The sequence below is a fragment of the Hyalella azteca genome, unplaced genomic scaffold, assembly GCF_000764305.2.
Source record: "Hyalella azteca isolate HAZT.00-mixed unplaced genomic scaffold, Hazt_2.0.2 contig16724, whole genome shotgun sequence".
Lineage (NCBI taxonomy): Eukaryota > Metazoa > Arthropoda > Malacostraca > Amphipoda > Hyalellidae > Hyalella > Hyalella azteca.
In genome coordinates, this window is record NW_025946533.1 from 225,740 (window position 1) to 240,786 (window position 15,047).

Below are 15,047 nucleotides of genomic sequence, written 5' to 3' on the forward strand. Positions count from 1 at the left end.
GACCATGTTATAGATACTTGGTGTTTAATGTGAGTAACCATGTTATAGATCCTTGATGTTTAATGTGAGCGACCATGTTATAGATACTTGATGTTTAATGTGAATGACCATGTTATAGATACTTGATGTTTAATGTGAGTGACCATGTTATAGATACTTGATGTTTAATGTGAGTGACCATGTTATAGATACTTGATGTTTAATGTGAGTGACCATGTTATAGATACTTGATGTTCAATCATGACAGCTGAGGGCATCAATTATAAGAGGTGAACTTCCTCAAATATTCGATCGGTTATCATTTAGTTACTTATTTGGTGTTTGTGAATTCACGGCAATTTTGAATGCTTGATGGAATTATTCCAGTTATACGGTGATTTAAAACGGATGATCAAGTCTTTTCATAGACAGTTGTAATTCTATGCAATCTTTGTTCACGTTTAGAATATGGCAACATTTTTTTTTATTTTTTTTTTCAGAAAAAGAAGTCATTCTTTGTCAACAGTTCGGCATCTATTCATGAAATAATTAATTCATAAATTCCGCCTTCACTGTCATTCCCTGGCATGCATAAATTATGAGTCATTGCCTGAATAAAGAATCTCCTGAGGTTGACTCAGCCCTCTGACATTCATAAACCAAATGCAGGTTGGCATGTTGTGGGAGAGTGATCAACACTTAACAATTCTTTAACAGACAGCAGACTGCATAGAGCACAACTTCCTCGCCAAAAAACACTAATATATTTTTTTAGGAATAAAAACGAACCCATAGCAAGCGAAACATTATTGTGGTCGAAAATTCTATGAACAGCAACATGTTCAAGGTTACCGGGGCCCCAAAGAGTGGGTCAAAAAATGTCAAACTTACAGCGGATGCTTTGAAAAATTAATTCAAAACACGGTCAACAACCAACCACAATATGACAGCAAATAAAGCCTGTAAAAGTTTCGAGTCTACATGTTAAAATTAGCTGAAAACATTGATAATTGAAAGAAAATTCCTGAATGTGTCAAGAAAACAATAGCACGCACTAATATGGGGATCCATATACACTACTGTACTATTTGCAAGGCTATTGTGCAGTGCAACTCACCCACAGCTAAATATTCTAGGCAAGTTATACATTTTTAACTGTTCCTCCTGCATGTTGACCGGGAAAGTCTTAGTTCAGGTCCATGGATAAGCAGGCCGAAGCTGTTTGCGTTTCTGGAGGCAATTGGTACAGAACTACAACTCATAGTTATGTTAATCTTGACTTATCAAGGCAAGAAAGACGTGTGTGTAGAAGTTTATTAAACGTCAAAGTATCGCTAATTTAAGAGAAAAACGATACTAAAATAGGCGTTATGAAAAATCATTAAAATAAATAGTCGCACAATGACGCTCGTGATAACAGATCAGAGAAACAGACAACATAAGATTCACGAACCTGGGAGTCGAAATACATTTATTTTAGTAACCACAGCTCCAATCTAATTCAAATAAAACAATATTCTGTAGTGAAGTTCCTCAGTTGCTATCGGTTGGAAATGTAAATTCAAAGTGGGAATCATCAATAACCTTGTGGAAAAGGAATAATAATTTATGTCGGCTTGAAAATGCAATGGAATAGTCTTAATATACGGCATTACGTGCATACATTGCGAAAATCAGATCTTATTTTGAAGAAGTAAAATATGAATTAACTAATCTACTCAGAACGAAGTAAATTTTTTGTTAACAGACCAAATATTATATATTTTAAAAATATATTATAAGTGAACAGATCTGATCTTGGTAAAGTAAGTTATTAAGTAACAGAGGTAATATTGATGATGAGATTATTAGTTAACACATCTAATCTTAATCAAGTAAATTATTAAACAGATTTTATATTGACGAAGTAAATTATTCGTTCACAGATCTAATCTTGATGATATAAATTATTATTTAGCAGATATATTATTGATGAAGCAAATTATTAGCTATCACATCTAATACAGATGAAGTAAACTATTAATTAACAGATTTAATATTGATGAAGTAAATTATTAATTAACAAATGTAATATTTATGAAGTCGTGTCCTGATCGCAGCAATCTCATGCTAAAATTGCTTCCCAATCAACGCCTATGACTGCCTATGAAATATAAATCCCAAAGACTCCATGCAGAGCAGAGAACAATTTCTACGAGCTACGAAAGCAGGCAGCCATTGCGAGCCTGAGATACTTTATTGGAAATGTTAGTCGACATATCGGTGGCCATGACTGGCCAATAGTCGGCCACCGAAACTTCATCGCATTTTATAAAGTATACAGAGGGTTGCTGTGCTCGACCGAGAAGGGCGCTAACGAGGGGCGTTTAGTCTGCTCATTCGTTTGATGCGCACGATCGCTGTTCTCTAATTGCGCACGAACGGCTCGCCAGTAGCGGCTTAATGACGTTGATGCGCACGATGCCCTGCGAGATTTATGAGCCGCAAGACTCGCCTTTAAGACAAATCCAGGCTTAATGGACAAGTCGTTAAACAAGCTTAAGTCATTTAAACGTAGTCATTTATACAGCGGAAGTGGGTGCAATTCAAGTACTTGTGCTTCTATGCATGTGACATTATAACCCTACAGTATGAGACGACTTTTACAGTGTCAGTTTAACGTTGGAAAATAAAAATCGAATATGATCCTTGTCAAATTTAAATGGCCAGTGATTTGCTTAGAATGAAATTAATGGAAACTTGTTCTTCGTCGTCAGTTTGGTGGTATCAGTACTGTCAGATGATATGTGAATCGTCAACTGTAAACTTGAATGAACGTCAGATATACCACTTCGAATAATGAAATTTTAGTTTTAATAAAAGATAATTAGGTTTATTGTTCAATGCTTCGCGTTTCCTCTCAAATTTAAAGAGTCTGTTGAAAGGGCTAAGTTTTGCAGAGCCGCGATGTTTCTGGAATCACACAAAACCAATTTTAAAAAATTACTGGGAACGATGAAAACTCTGTTGCAGCGAAATGATAACTGACAGTCGCAATTATTTTACTGACATGCGATGTACGGACTATTATTGATGTTAATTGAGACTGATTCAGGAATCATGACACGTCAATGTTTTTTTCAGCTGACATTAATATAAAAAATTGATTTTTGATATAAATAGTTTCCGACATCAGCCCACCATTGATGACACAAAACTTCATGTTAATTATTCTCTTAATGATCAAATAACTTTTAATCTATCCTATATTTATTTTACATTTCCGAAGCCATATTTTTGTAGTCTTTTTTAACCTTTGATATATTTCAGTAATTTTCTAAATTCAACCTAAAAAAATATTATCCACTGAACAGCACGTTTGATTTCTCGAGAGACTATAAATTCTTTCAACCTGCGTCTCGGTTTGCAGGTAATTGAACTCCCCAGCACAAGGCTTCAATAAATCAATTTCTTTATGAAAAACATGCAATTTCTCTTGGTTCGTTCCAAGCCCACCGTTATAAAATAAATATTATTGGTTAGCATCTGCATCATTAGGTGCGTTTAATTCAATTCCAGGTTAAGATGATTCTCGAGAGTTTTAATATCAACTTGAGGCTTCAAAAGATGTCCTCAACGAATCAACACCTGTATTTATGTCGTCTGTTTAGTTAGTTCATCAGGGATTTGTACTCGATGTTGAAACAAAAACGTATTCGTGGCACAAGATCAACGAATTTAAAAAGTAAGTAGCTGCATTTTACGTTTTTTTTCGTAACGCAGTTCTCATTAAAGCAAATCAATCTTTAAGGGAGTACATTTCTACTCATATGTAGCACGTTATTTTCCCAGCAATAATATGAAATTTAAATTGAGATATGTGAATATTAATTTACGTGGCAATCTCGTGTTGTTAATTATAGAAAAGATTGTTCTGACTGATTGTGATTGTTTTCTACCTAAATTGGCAGTGTTATATGTATAACCGGGCACATTTTTAAATTCTATTGAAGGTTATTAACAAGAATTACACGTTCTTACTGTAGGTTATTTTAGACTCGCCCAATAATCCGTCCTAGACAGTTATTGCTGTGTTCAGTATAAGGAGTCAAGTAACGATGTAATGTCATACCGATCACATAATACCGGATTTTCCTCAGAAATTTTGAAAGTTGCTTGATTTTGAAATCGCAGAGCTTGACACAATATTTTGCACACTCTATTATAGCTGTTTGCTATTCTCTGTAGATGAAAAAATCTATAATAAATAGATAAATGCCACAAGAAAACGATTATTTAAATCATGATACATCTGTAACATACATATGAGTCTGTGGATCCACATAGTCAGTCAAGAGTTCAAAAGTAAGTCAAGAGATACAAATAGTCAATCAAGAGAATAATTGTTTCATTCAATAGATCAATTCAATCGATCAGTAGATTGCAATCGCAAAAGAGTGAAGTCACATTTTGGAATCTTTTATATAAAACTAATAAGAAGCAGATAACATGAAACCAATTTACAATAAGAAATAATAACTGACTAATTTAGAGCTGTTAATTTACCTCAAGTGATGTTAGTTTTGCCAAGGATATACGTAAAATTCAGTTGGATTCTTAAGCATGTAAAGACTTCTTACTTTAACGCGTTTGAATAAATTTTAACTAATCTTCAAGACGCTCATTACTTAAAATTCTGTGCCTCACTTCAAATATAATCAGTGACACATAAATATATTTTTTATTTCTTAATTTGGAACTTTTAATATACATACAGGAACTTTTTAACAGACGTAATGCTCCACTCATCAGTCATTCTACTTAAAATGTGGAGTCTCGATCCACCTAACGGCTCAAACCTCGATATCTTGCTAGAACTAAGTTTTATTTTGACATGCTGGCGTATAAGTTTAGATTCACAATTTATTTTGGTTGACAGCGCCTGAATATTGAACTTTATGTCTACTGGCTAAATGACATCACGTGAAAGATGACAACATTTCGTAGGTTGCGCGAGCCCCCTGGGAGGTTTAGCGTATTGAAGAAATTAAATCTCAAATATCATTCAATTTCCTTTTAAATTCGGGAGTTACATATCTTCTAAATAATTGATTCTTTTTCTTGTTAAATAAAGTACACGAAATCCTGATAAATTTTGTTCACATAAATCAAATTAAATAATCAATAATTAAAACTAAAAATCATAATAATTTAAAAGTTTAATTCATAAATTTGCGTAAATCTTCTTTGCCAAAAGAGTTTTTGTTATATATTTAGATTGTAATATCTCACTACAACAAAGACGTTTCCATGTTTTTAAATACAAAAATGAAGTTAGTGAATGTGGTATACACTAAACATTGAGTTAGTCATCAGTATATTCTAACTTGTGTATTCTATCTTTATAGATTTTGTTAGACTATATAAGCATATTATTAATACAACAATCAGCCTTAGCAAGCCAGATGTCGGTATTAATTTAAACACTAATTCTGCTAGCTTCAATTGCAACAAGATTATCTTTCTAAGTCTCACATGAGCTGCTATGAATCTGCTTTGTTCGATTTTATATTCTATGCTCGAGATAATTTAGCTGAGCATTACCGAGTCATAGCGCTGTGGAGAGACTCGTGTTATCTCCACCTTAGCTGAGAAAAAGCATAATGATCAGTCAGGCATCGCTATGTTATCTATTTTTATTTCTCAATATATTTCATGAAGGCATTACACAAGTTCACGTGTCTGTTCCTCCCAAGGGGAGAAGTACTAAAAAAATGCCGATATTGGACGAAACTGTAAAAATAAATGCAATTTTATTATGAATTTTCTGATTTTATACTGGGTGCGCGCTTGTATACTCAATGTTCAATTATAATTTTGAATTTTATAATAATGAAAAATGCTCGTGAATAAAAAAATGAGACACCTTTGTATCTTGAGACACCTGCTTTAGCAGTCAGGGTAAATATACGCTGGGAATAGCTTTAAATACAAATTATTCCTCTTGTATAACGAATAAAAGATCTGGAGTTTTTGTAGAATATACTAAGGAATTGATAACGAACAAGAATAACTGTTTCAGGATTTTTCTAAGTTTTAGTTATTATTATTTTTATTTTGGTATTTTCCAGAAATTGCATAAACCCTAAAATCCTATGTCAGGTTTAATGATAGAATTTCTTCCGAAATTCACCAAAAAATACCAATCTCAACTTGACCGCTAACATGTTTAATTATTTTTCCACAGTAAAGTCTGACTTCACGTGAAAGTTTAAAAGATAAGATCAAGACACAGCATCAACATCTTACCGTGATAAAGAAAAAAGCGAGGTAGCGCACAACTAAATTACGTTCGCTGTGTCGCATTTGCTCTTAAAAATCGCCCAAACGCTATTCCAGCTAACGCAGCTGAGGCTTGAGAGTCTGTCGCTGCAACATCACGCCAGCGTTAAAGATTTTATAAAACAAATATGAAAAAAGTGTATCTCAACCGAGGAGTAAAAGTTTAGAAGGCGGTTTTGAGCGGCGTTAGGGCGTGGAAACATTTTTGTTGCTACAGCGTAGCTTGCGGTTGATTTTTTGTTGCAAAAGGCATTGAAACAGCGTTGCATGGCTCGCCTAACCTCTAACTTGGTTACATAAGGTATCATGAGATATTCAACTAAAAGTAGAGAGAAATAAATTTCTCTCATTCTTATTTCGTTTCAAGTGAAACTTGTGAATTTTGTAATGATATTATTCATTGTAACTATAAATACATACGAATTTTATTATTCCTTTAGAGTGCAAATTGTAGGTTGCTGACTAAATTGAGCGATTCATCTCATAGTTTGATATTTACGCTTTATACCTTACCATTATTGCGTCACACAAGCTACTTTCCGAAAGATAAAATGCATAGAGGATGTGATTAACGAAACCCTTTGTCATTTTGAACGAAACCCTTTGTCATTTGTGATCTTTCCTTTTTGTTAAACACTAAAACAATGATAAACTATATTTTCTATATTTCATAACTTACGTTGACATAGAAAAGAGTTTCAAAATTATTTTTCAAATTTGAATGCAACTGTGTTTTATTGATGGGAATTGGAGTAATCCTTCGAAAAATGTCATTTTCACAAACTTTTTTAATCACTTAAGAATGAGTTTCATTCAAAACATATCAAATACTTTAGCGACTCCTAAGAATCTCGCTTGATTCTTGTTTTCTTTACGTTGCTCCCGGATAATAAGTACCGGTCGCAAAAAATATCAAAACTCTTTAGGTTTTGTCGGAGAAACACCTAAAAATTCTCGGCGATGTTGAGACGTGCTTTTTCTTCCTCTTTGTTCACAGCGAAGGAAACAAACGTCTTGTCTTTGTCTGATGCTGCTCAGATAATGCAAACTCCGGAATATCTTCCTTACCAATAAAAGAGAGAACGATATTTGATACCAATTACTCGAAGTTTACTGCTGGAAATATCACAGAAACTTTTCTGCTGCAGCTTCTTTGGAAAGATGAGGATATGCCAGGTAAACTTTGAACAGAATACGAAACGCTGTTGTCTGCATTAGTTTTCAATCCATTTTAAAGAGAAAACGATTCATTGAACCATTGTTTTAAAGAGAATGAATAAAAACTCGAGTAATCAAATGCATAAACATTGAAAGTACTGAATTTATTATTGAAAATGCCATGATTTGTGTACTGTTGAATTCAACCTGTTTTTACCTTTCCATGTTTCAATTCTTCTCTGATGAAACCTAATTTTTAAACTCAGTAGAATTTTTCTCTATGTAACGAACAGCATTGCATCAATATTGAAAAAATTAGTTTAATTAATAGCTTATGAATTGGGAGCGGATATTTCCGTTGAGATAAAGTTTGTTTGTAGTCGTGGCTGCCACACATTATAACCAGCTGCATGGACCTCTTGAGCAGCAGTGACTGAAAGCAAGCAAACATTTTTATAAGCTTTACTGAGTATCAAAGCAAATTTTAGGGCTGCTGGTTTCAGTAAATTTAATTGTAAAAGATGGTGGAAATCGTGTACAGCAATCCGTATGAGCCTGATCGGACAATGAATGAAAATACTTCTTATATATGTATTTTTGCAGTTCAAAATTTTTCGATTGGATTTTATCGGGCATAGACTGCAATAAATTTCCAATTTCCAGCAGTATTTTGTTTGCTTGTAAAAACACTCGAATTTTCTCAATAACAAGCGGGCAGTGTCGGAATGGAGGCAACATCGGAATCCTAAGCTTTAAATTTTAAAATTTAACAGTACGTAATTCAAATAAATTTCATGAGTTATAGTAAGATATACGAATTTATTTTTATTGAATGATCACAAGAAAAGATTTTTCATAAGAGATATCCCGAGTCGTTGATCAGTATAAAATGGTATGATCCGAATATTCACTATTCATGAATTTATTAAAACCTTAGATTTTTATTTGACCAAGTTAGTGAAATAAGCACATTCATAAACTTTTATGTATCATCTATATGAATCTATAATAATAAAAACAAGGTTTGTCAAGAAATAAATAATTTCACATGAATTTTTGAACATTTATTTATACATTCATACGAAAAAGACATCAAATCCTTATGACTATAATGAGTTATTAATAATCTCAAAATCTTGCATCTTTTTGGTATGATTGCTATCCTCAAATGTACCCGAAACGTTACTTCATATCAATAATTTAATAATTCAACAATGTTTTTGCTCCGATTTTTAAGCAAACGCGTGAATTCCGTAAGCAAATATTCGAATTCCAAAAGCTTGCTCTTGAGTTTACTAAAAAGTTTCCACAGATGTTGGAACTTTTATAATCGAGTGTTCATTTAAGGAGTTGCTCGCGAAACATTCATTACATTCGCATCATATTACAGCGTTATCTTTCTCTTACAATGAGAGGCAAAGGTGAAGTATTCTATTCAACTATTGTTCACTCACAGGGCAATTAAGTTTCGAAATAAAGACTATTATTCAAACAAACATATAATAAACCTAATATCTTGGAAATAATCGAAATGCTTTTGATTATCTCTAACACGCAATTATGTTAGAAAATTGATTCGGACAGGATAGTAAATGATTAAGAAATTTGTTCCTATATGTGCTGTGCAGAAGAATACAAAGAAATTTCATTCTTTTATCGCTATGTTATAAAATTAACTTTTAAATTTTAATAAGTTGCAATTTTTAAATAGAAATTAATGCGCAAAATATGTATCGATTTCAATCGACAATGAAACGATTCCAGGAAATACACTCTGCCTGCCTTCCATAGAAAAATGTCACCCGAAATTCAGAAATGGAAATTTAAAAGTACATTTACTGTACAAATCGAGATGTTGACTAGAGAGCAACGTCAGGATGCTCTACTGACTAACACAGTACCGTCGTACGAATTCTTAATTCTAGACGCATTTTGTACATTTCACTACAATATGAAATACTTAGAGTACAAGGAGGAAATATCATTTGACAACAGAATGTTTTCAATGGCAATAAGGGATTCATTTTCTCAGGACGATTGATATGTAGTTAGCAAATTTGTTAATTTAAGTGTATCGTGGTTATTGTACTTATATTAACATTCCAATTTAACTCATAGACTACCCAAAAATATTTAATTCTAGATTAACCATCGTTTTCATCAGAAATATAGAATCAAGTTTATCAGTCGAAAGGCTAAGTTTCTGCGTACAAAACTCAACTAATTTGACAGTTCGGAACTTCATGGTCAATAATGTTGTAATTTTTTGTATCAATGGCAACATGTAGAATACTTTAGGACCAATTTTGTAAGCAGCGTGTCAAAATGGCGCTTTGAATATTTAAATTGATTATGATAAATATATTTATGGTCACTCATGGAGGAATCAGACTTGTTGAAAATGAAGGAGACATTTCACTACATGCAAACGCATTGAATGAGAATCATATTTTGGGACTGACCGTATATGCGAGCCGCATAGAAGTTAAAATAAAATTAATTCTCCCAGGAACAACTTGGATTCAAGAACATTAGGAACGTTTATCATTCGAAAAATTTAGACGGTCATTTCTTTCGGATGCTGCAAAAATGGCATTTAAAAATCTGAAAATAAATTTTCATAGATGCAAGGTGACACGTTGATATTAACAAACGCTTAATTCTTGAAAATTTAAAGTACATTAATTGAGATTAAAATCTAGCTTAGTACGTGTGATTATAAATTATTTACAAATGAAACAATCACAATTGGATAAAAATAGATTGGATGTAGTGAAAAACTTACACGATAGTCACGATGAATGGACCTAAAATGAATCTAAAGACTGCTGGATGAGGGCCTAGTAAATGCACGCATGACTATCCATAAGGCAGCCAATATGCATTGTAATAGAAAAATAGTTTTACTCTACGAGCAAAGCGATGAGTGCCTCGATAAAGTCTTAAAGCTAATCACTCTTTACATGATATAATTAAATGCTGCGCAAAAACAATTCTAATGGGCAGTTGCATTGTCAAACAGCTTCCAAGCAGAGATATCGAATTCCAAATTCCAGTTTACAACAATACTCAGTAATCGTTCGTTCTGTTCTAAATGACGATGTTGTGACAATCCTTTAATGAACTCATTGTAGGATCGCCACAGAGATGACATTTAATATGGTTATTTGGAGAAGAGCAATAAGCTCGTATTCTTGAAGACAAGCTTCTGATTTCCGTACACATCATGATTAAGTTCATATTACATTCGTACCAAGAATTATATGAACGAAGGATAATTATTTCCAACATCTAGACTCACACATATGATGTTATTTAAGATCTAAATTGCTGAAATTGTGAGCACAAAATTCAAAATTACATCGACGATGAAGTTGAGATGCATTGTACCACTCAAGTTTTGCCGGAAGCCTTAAAAATACATATTCCTTTGATGTTAACGACTGTGGCTCGTCAATAAAGGAGTCGATGGAGCTCTAAGAAGATTGTCGAGCTTTAAGATTGTCAAGACAACTTAGTCGCCACTCAAGATGCGTGAATTTTTAATGGAGAATTTGTTTGCCGGAGCCAATATTTTTTTAAGTAAAACAGCAACTGAAAGCTGTCCAGCGACTACAATTACTTTAATAGATTTTACGGAATCATTAAGATTTTTATCATAGTTTCAAAATAAGTTCTTCCCGGAACTTAGGATAATTATTGTAAGAAAATGACAGGAAAATATTAACTTTGAATTACTGTTCAAAATATGATACCCATGATTAAGTTTGTACGACTGATCACTAGAAACACCGATACGACGAAGGGCTTGGAAATCAATATATAGTATAATAATAATTACATCTATGATTCCACATAAAGATCATTTTTCCCAGCAATCCAAAATGACAGACAAATAAGCCATAGCTTGGTCACGGTAGAGACACCAAAAATGTTAACAATTCTCCTTTTAGAGAAGCGATGAGAGTCACATTAACGACGGTCGATTGCTTGATGGAATTTCCTACGTATATTACAGCATGGAATCAAGAACAGCATTACCAGAGCAGTCTGCGCGCCCCCGCCCAGAGCAGCAGCAACAGCAGCGCCGTCGCAGAGCAGGAGCTGCTGTGCATGATGCCGGCCGACGCGCGGCCTGTCGACTGCTGCACGGCCAGCGCTGCGGACAAGCAAATCAAGGCGTTCAGTTCAATGCGTGTCGGTTAACTTAATTAATTAATTGCTTATCGGTCAAATTGGTGCATTGGGGTAACAAAATTTTTAGGATCATATTCAAATTTTTAAATTATGTAGGAAAAACTACTTAAATAATTTCATAAATTTATAGGGCTAAAAATGTTGAATGCCGCAAAGCTGCGGAATATGCGGAAAATGGTTTTGCGCTGACGGAATTACCTTTCTTTGTGGCAAAGGAGAACCTGTCGGAGTCGCTGGACCAGCCGTAGTTGTTCTTCACTTTAATGATCGCTTCGTAGTCCGTAGCAACGTCCAGGTTGGTGAGCGTGTGTGCCATGACGCGGTGAGTGTTCTCTGTCATCGTCTCAACATCGACCTGACGGTACACGTCTTGCCAGTCCTGGTCAGATTCTGTTGATCCATTTGCCTAGAACATAGAATACAGACTCAGATAAGTTTGACTTGATCAAAGGATGCCTTTGCCGTCTTTATGGTGTATTTTCTACACGACTTGCAAGTAATGTATTTGAATAATTTTAGAAACAAATTTAAAAGTTATATGTAACGTGTCTGCATTCCCCTTATATTATCTCGTTAAAAGAAGAACACGGATCAAACCTGTGCTTTGCGGAGGGCGAGTCTGTAGGCGATGATGGGGTAGTAGCTGTCGGTCTCCCAGGTGAGGGTGTAGGAGTTCACCTCCCCGCCCGCTGGGGCGCTCGTGAAGCGCGGCTGTCGCGGCAGGCCTGAGTGCACACGAAGAAACCTTTTTTCTGACATATGATTCCAGGCTCAAAGTTAACATAATGTGCTGGATGTTTTTCCAGCGTGAAAAGGTTAATCAAATACAGGATCTCTTTGACATGGCTGCGCCCTTCTCTGATGTCTGATTCGGCCCACGTAATACTGCCCCTCTAGCATCCATCCAGTCCGAACGGGCTGACCGTCGCGCGTCCACGAGACACGAGGGCTTGGGCGGCCGCGCACCAGACACACCAGCTCCACCTGGTCGCCCGCACCAGTGCGCACTATCGCCTGGATGGGGAATGATGCATGAATTCGTGAGGTGAGCAAAGTGTTAGTACGAGTTAGTAAACACTGCTTGTGATAGCTACGACATTCAATTGTATGGAAAATACTGAGCCCCATTTCAAATGTTGTAAGTGCAGAACACAAAACATTAGATATAGAAGGAGTACCATTCCGATAATCGACCTAATAATTTTTTAAATAATAATTTCAGCACTATTTTAAAAATAGAGAAGAGAATTTTTTCATTTCTGACCTTTTCAGTGATGATTTCCGGGGGATACTCGACGACGACCTTCATCCTGGCTGATGATGGCTCGCCGATGCCGTTCTCTGCGGTGCAAATGTAGGTACCTTCGACGTGTCGGTCGACGCCCTCTAGGGTCATACTTTGTCCCTGTCACGAGGGTTAAAGAAGACATCTTGCTTACCAGTCATTAAAGTTTTCATTTTCGAAATCTTCCGGCATAGTTCTAGTTCACGTCAAGCAATGTCTTTGTAACATTTTCACATGAAACGACTTCTTGTAAAAATCAAACCTATTAGATTTTGGAATAACATTTTCTCATGGCACGACTCCTCATTCATTTTACGTTAATGAAGCAATCATGGTATTTTTTTCTGCGATTTACATATTGCTTCCCTTCAAATATATAGAATTTTTAATCACCTTTTCTGACATAGCTCCTGAAGGCAGGACTCCTCCCTCGTACGACCACACAATGACGGGCGGAGGGTTGCCTTCTGCTTGGCAGGCCAGGGTCACCGAGTTGCCTTTAGCCACGTGCTGGATGGCGGGGTTCGAGGAATTGATCCTAGGCGGGAACTGTACGTCCAAGCTGTGCTGCAATACAACGCCTGAAAACAAAAAGAGTTCCATACTTTACATTTCGTTGTTCAAGTGTTAGGAGCTTCTAGAATAACCATGCAGAAAGGAGGGACGCTAATTTGTGCGAGTGAAATTAAAACACAGATACAGTTATGTCGGTGAGTAAACGGCAAAGCTTTCAGCAACAAAATCAATAACAAGTATCGACGGGCAACTTTCTCACTGGAAGGCAAAAAAATATTGTTGTAACTTTTTATACAGTATTATTCATTCACTAATGTACAAGTTCCGACACATAACGTTGCTTTCAAAACTTTCATTCTTAATCTCCGCATTAATGTAATCGTGCTGAAAAGAAAACTCGGTGACGGTTTGCAACTGAATTTGACGTGTCTTATTTCCCAATATCACGGCAAATTGCAGTTGACAGATCTAAATTGATTCATTTTGTTTCTCGATTTAGCATCACAAAACAATCTGTGGTATTTACCCAGCTTCTATTAAGTAATCCCAATACATGTATGTTATGTTCAATCTCTGAACATCATGTCGGTGATGACACTTTTCATTGATGATAAGGAATCATATAACCCGCTAAAAAATCTAAAAGCTGTCCTCATAGACTCTAAGGGCATTTTCGACTGATATTTCATCAATAGATTACATATTTCAAACAAATATCAATAGACTGGCTCTAGAGCAAACCTTCAGCGGTGGGGAAGGAGCAGCTGTAGAGTCCCGCGTCCTGACGCCGGGCGTTCAGGATGGTGAGCTTCGTGCGCTCGACTTTGAGGCGCTGCGTACGCACGAGCTTCACGCCGCCTGCGCTCACCAGATGCTTCTTGCCTGACGCATCAATGCGACTCATGACGAGCTTGTGCTCTCCTGGTGAATATATATGAAACTTGTTCATGATTCGGCAAGGTCAAAGTAAATAGACTGAGATTGTAATACCAATCCGGTGTATTTAATTAATAAATGATCCGGTCAAAGGACATGCTTTTGGATTTTCTGTGAATAAGTCTCGAAAATTACAGGAATCGGCGACTGGCCACATCAGGCCTACTCTACAGCGCCGACATCGCTATGTTATGTTAAGTTAAACGAGTGTAAAAATATACACTCGGAGTCTAAGATTTTGTAATATTTTGGTATAAATATTCAACCCACCTTGGTTGGCGACGTCACAAGGGATCATGATGGACTGGCCGACTTCGACAGTGAAGGTCTGAGACCGCGACAGGAAATATGGCGCTTCGTCGTCAGTGTACTCAGTGTACTCGAACTCGGCTGACGCGCCTCCATAGCTCGCACTCTCGCTCACGCCTGTAAGTACATGCGAAAAACAAATTCATTAAAATTTATGCAGTTTGACAATGAAAAATAAAATTATTGAAGACAACCACTACTGACATTGAAATACGAAGACAAGAATCAAGGTGAATGCAATTTTGAATTTATGACCAATAATTGAGAAAGTATTGATGATGCGGTATACAATAATAAATTGATATAACATTCAATAAAAGTAGTATAAAAAAAAACATGAGAGAAG

At 35.5% G+C, this 15,047-nt stretch overlaps 1 protein-coding gene across 1 annotated transcript; it reads right to left on the minus strand.

Moving 5' to 3' along the window:
• Nucleotides 1-8,507: 8,507 nt before the first annotated feature.
• Nucleotides 8,508-14,825, minus strand: LOC108669684 (protein amalgam; the record flags this gene model as incomplete). The annotated part of the gene is made up of 8 exons (XM_047885023.1): nt 8,508-11,617; nt 11,854-12,061; nt 12,253-12,380; nt 12,498-12,669; nt 12,920-13,060; nt 13,334-13,521; nt 14,198-14,377; nt 14,663-14,825. Coding segments are annotated over 8 exons (1,302 nt in total), but the record flags the coding sequence as incomplete, so codon positions are not given.
• Nucleotides 14,826-15,047: the final 222 nt, after the last annotated feature.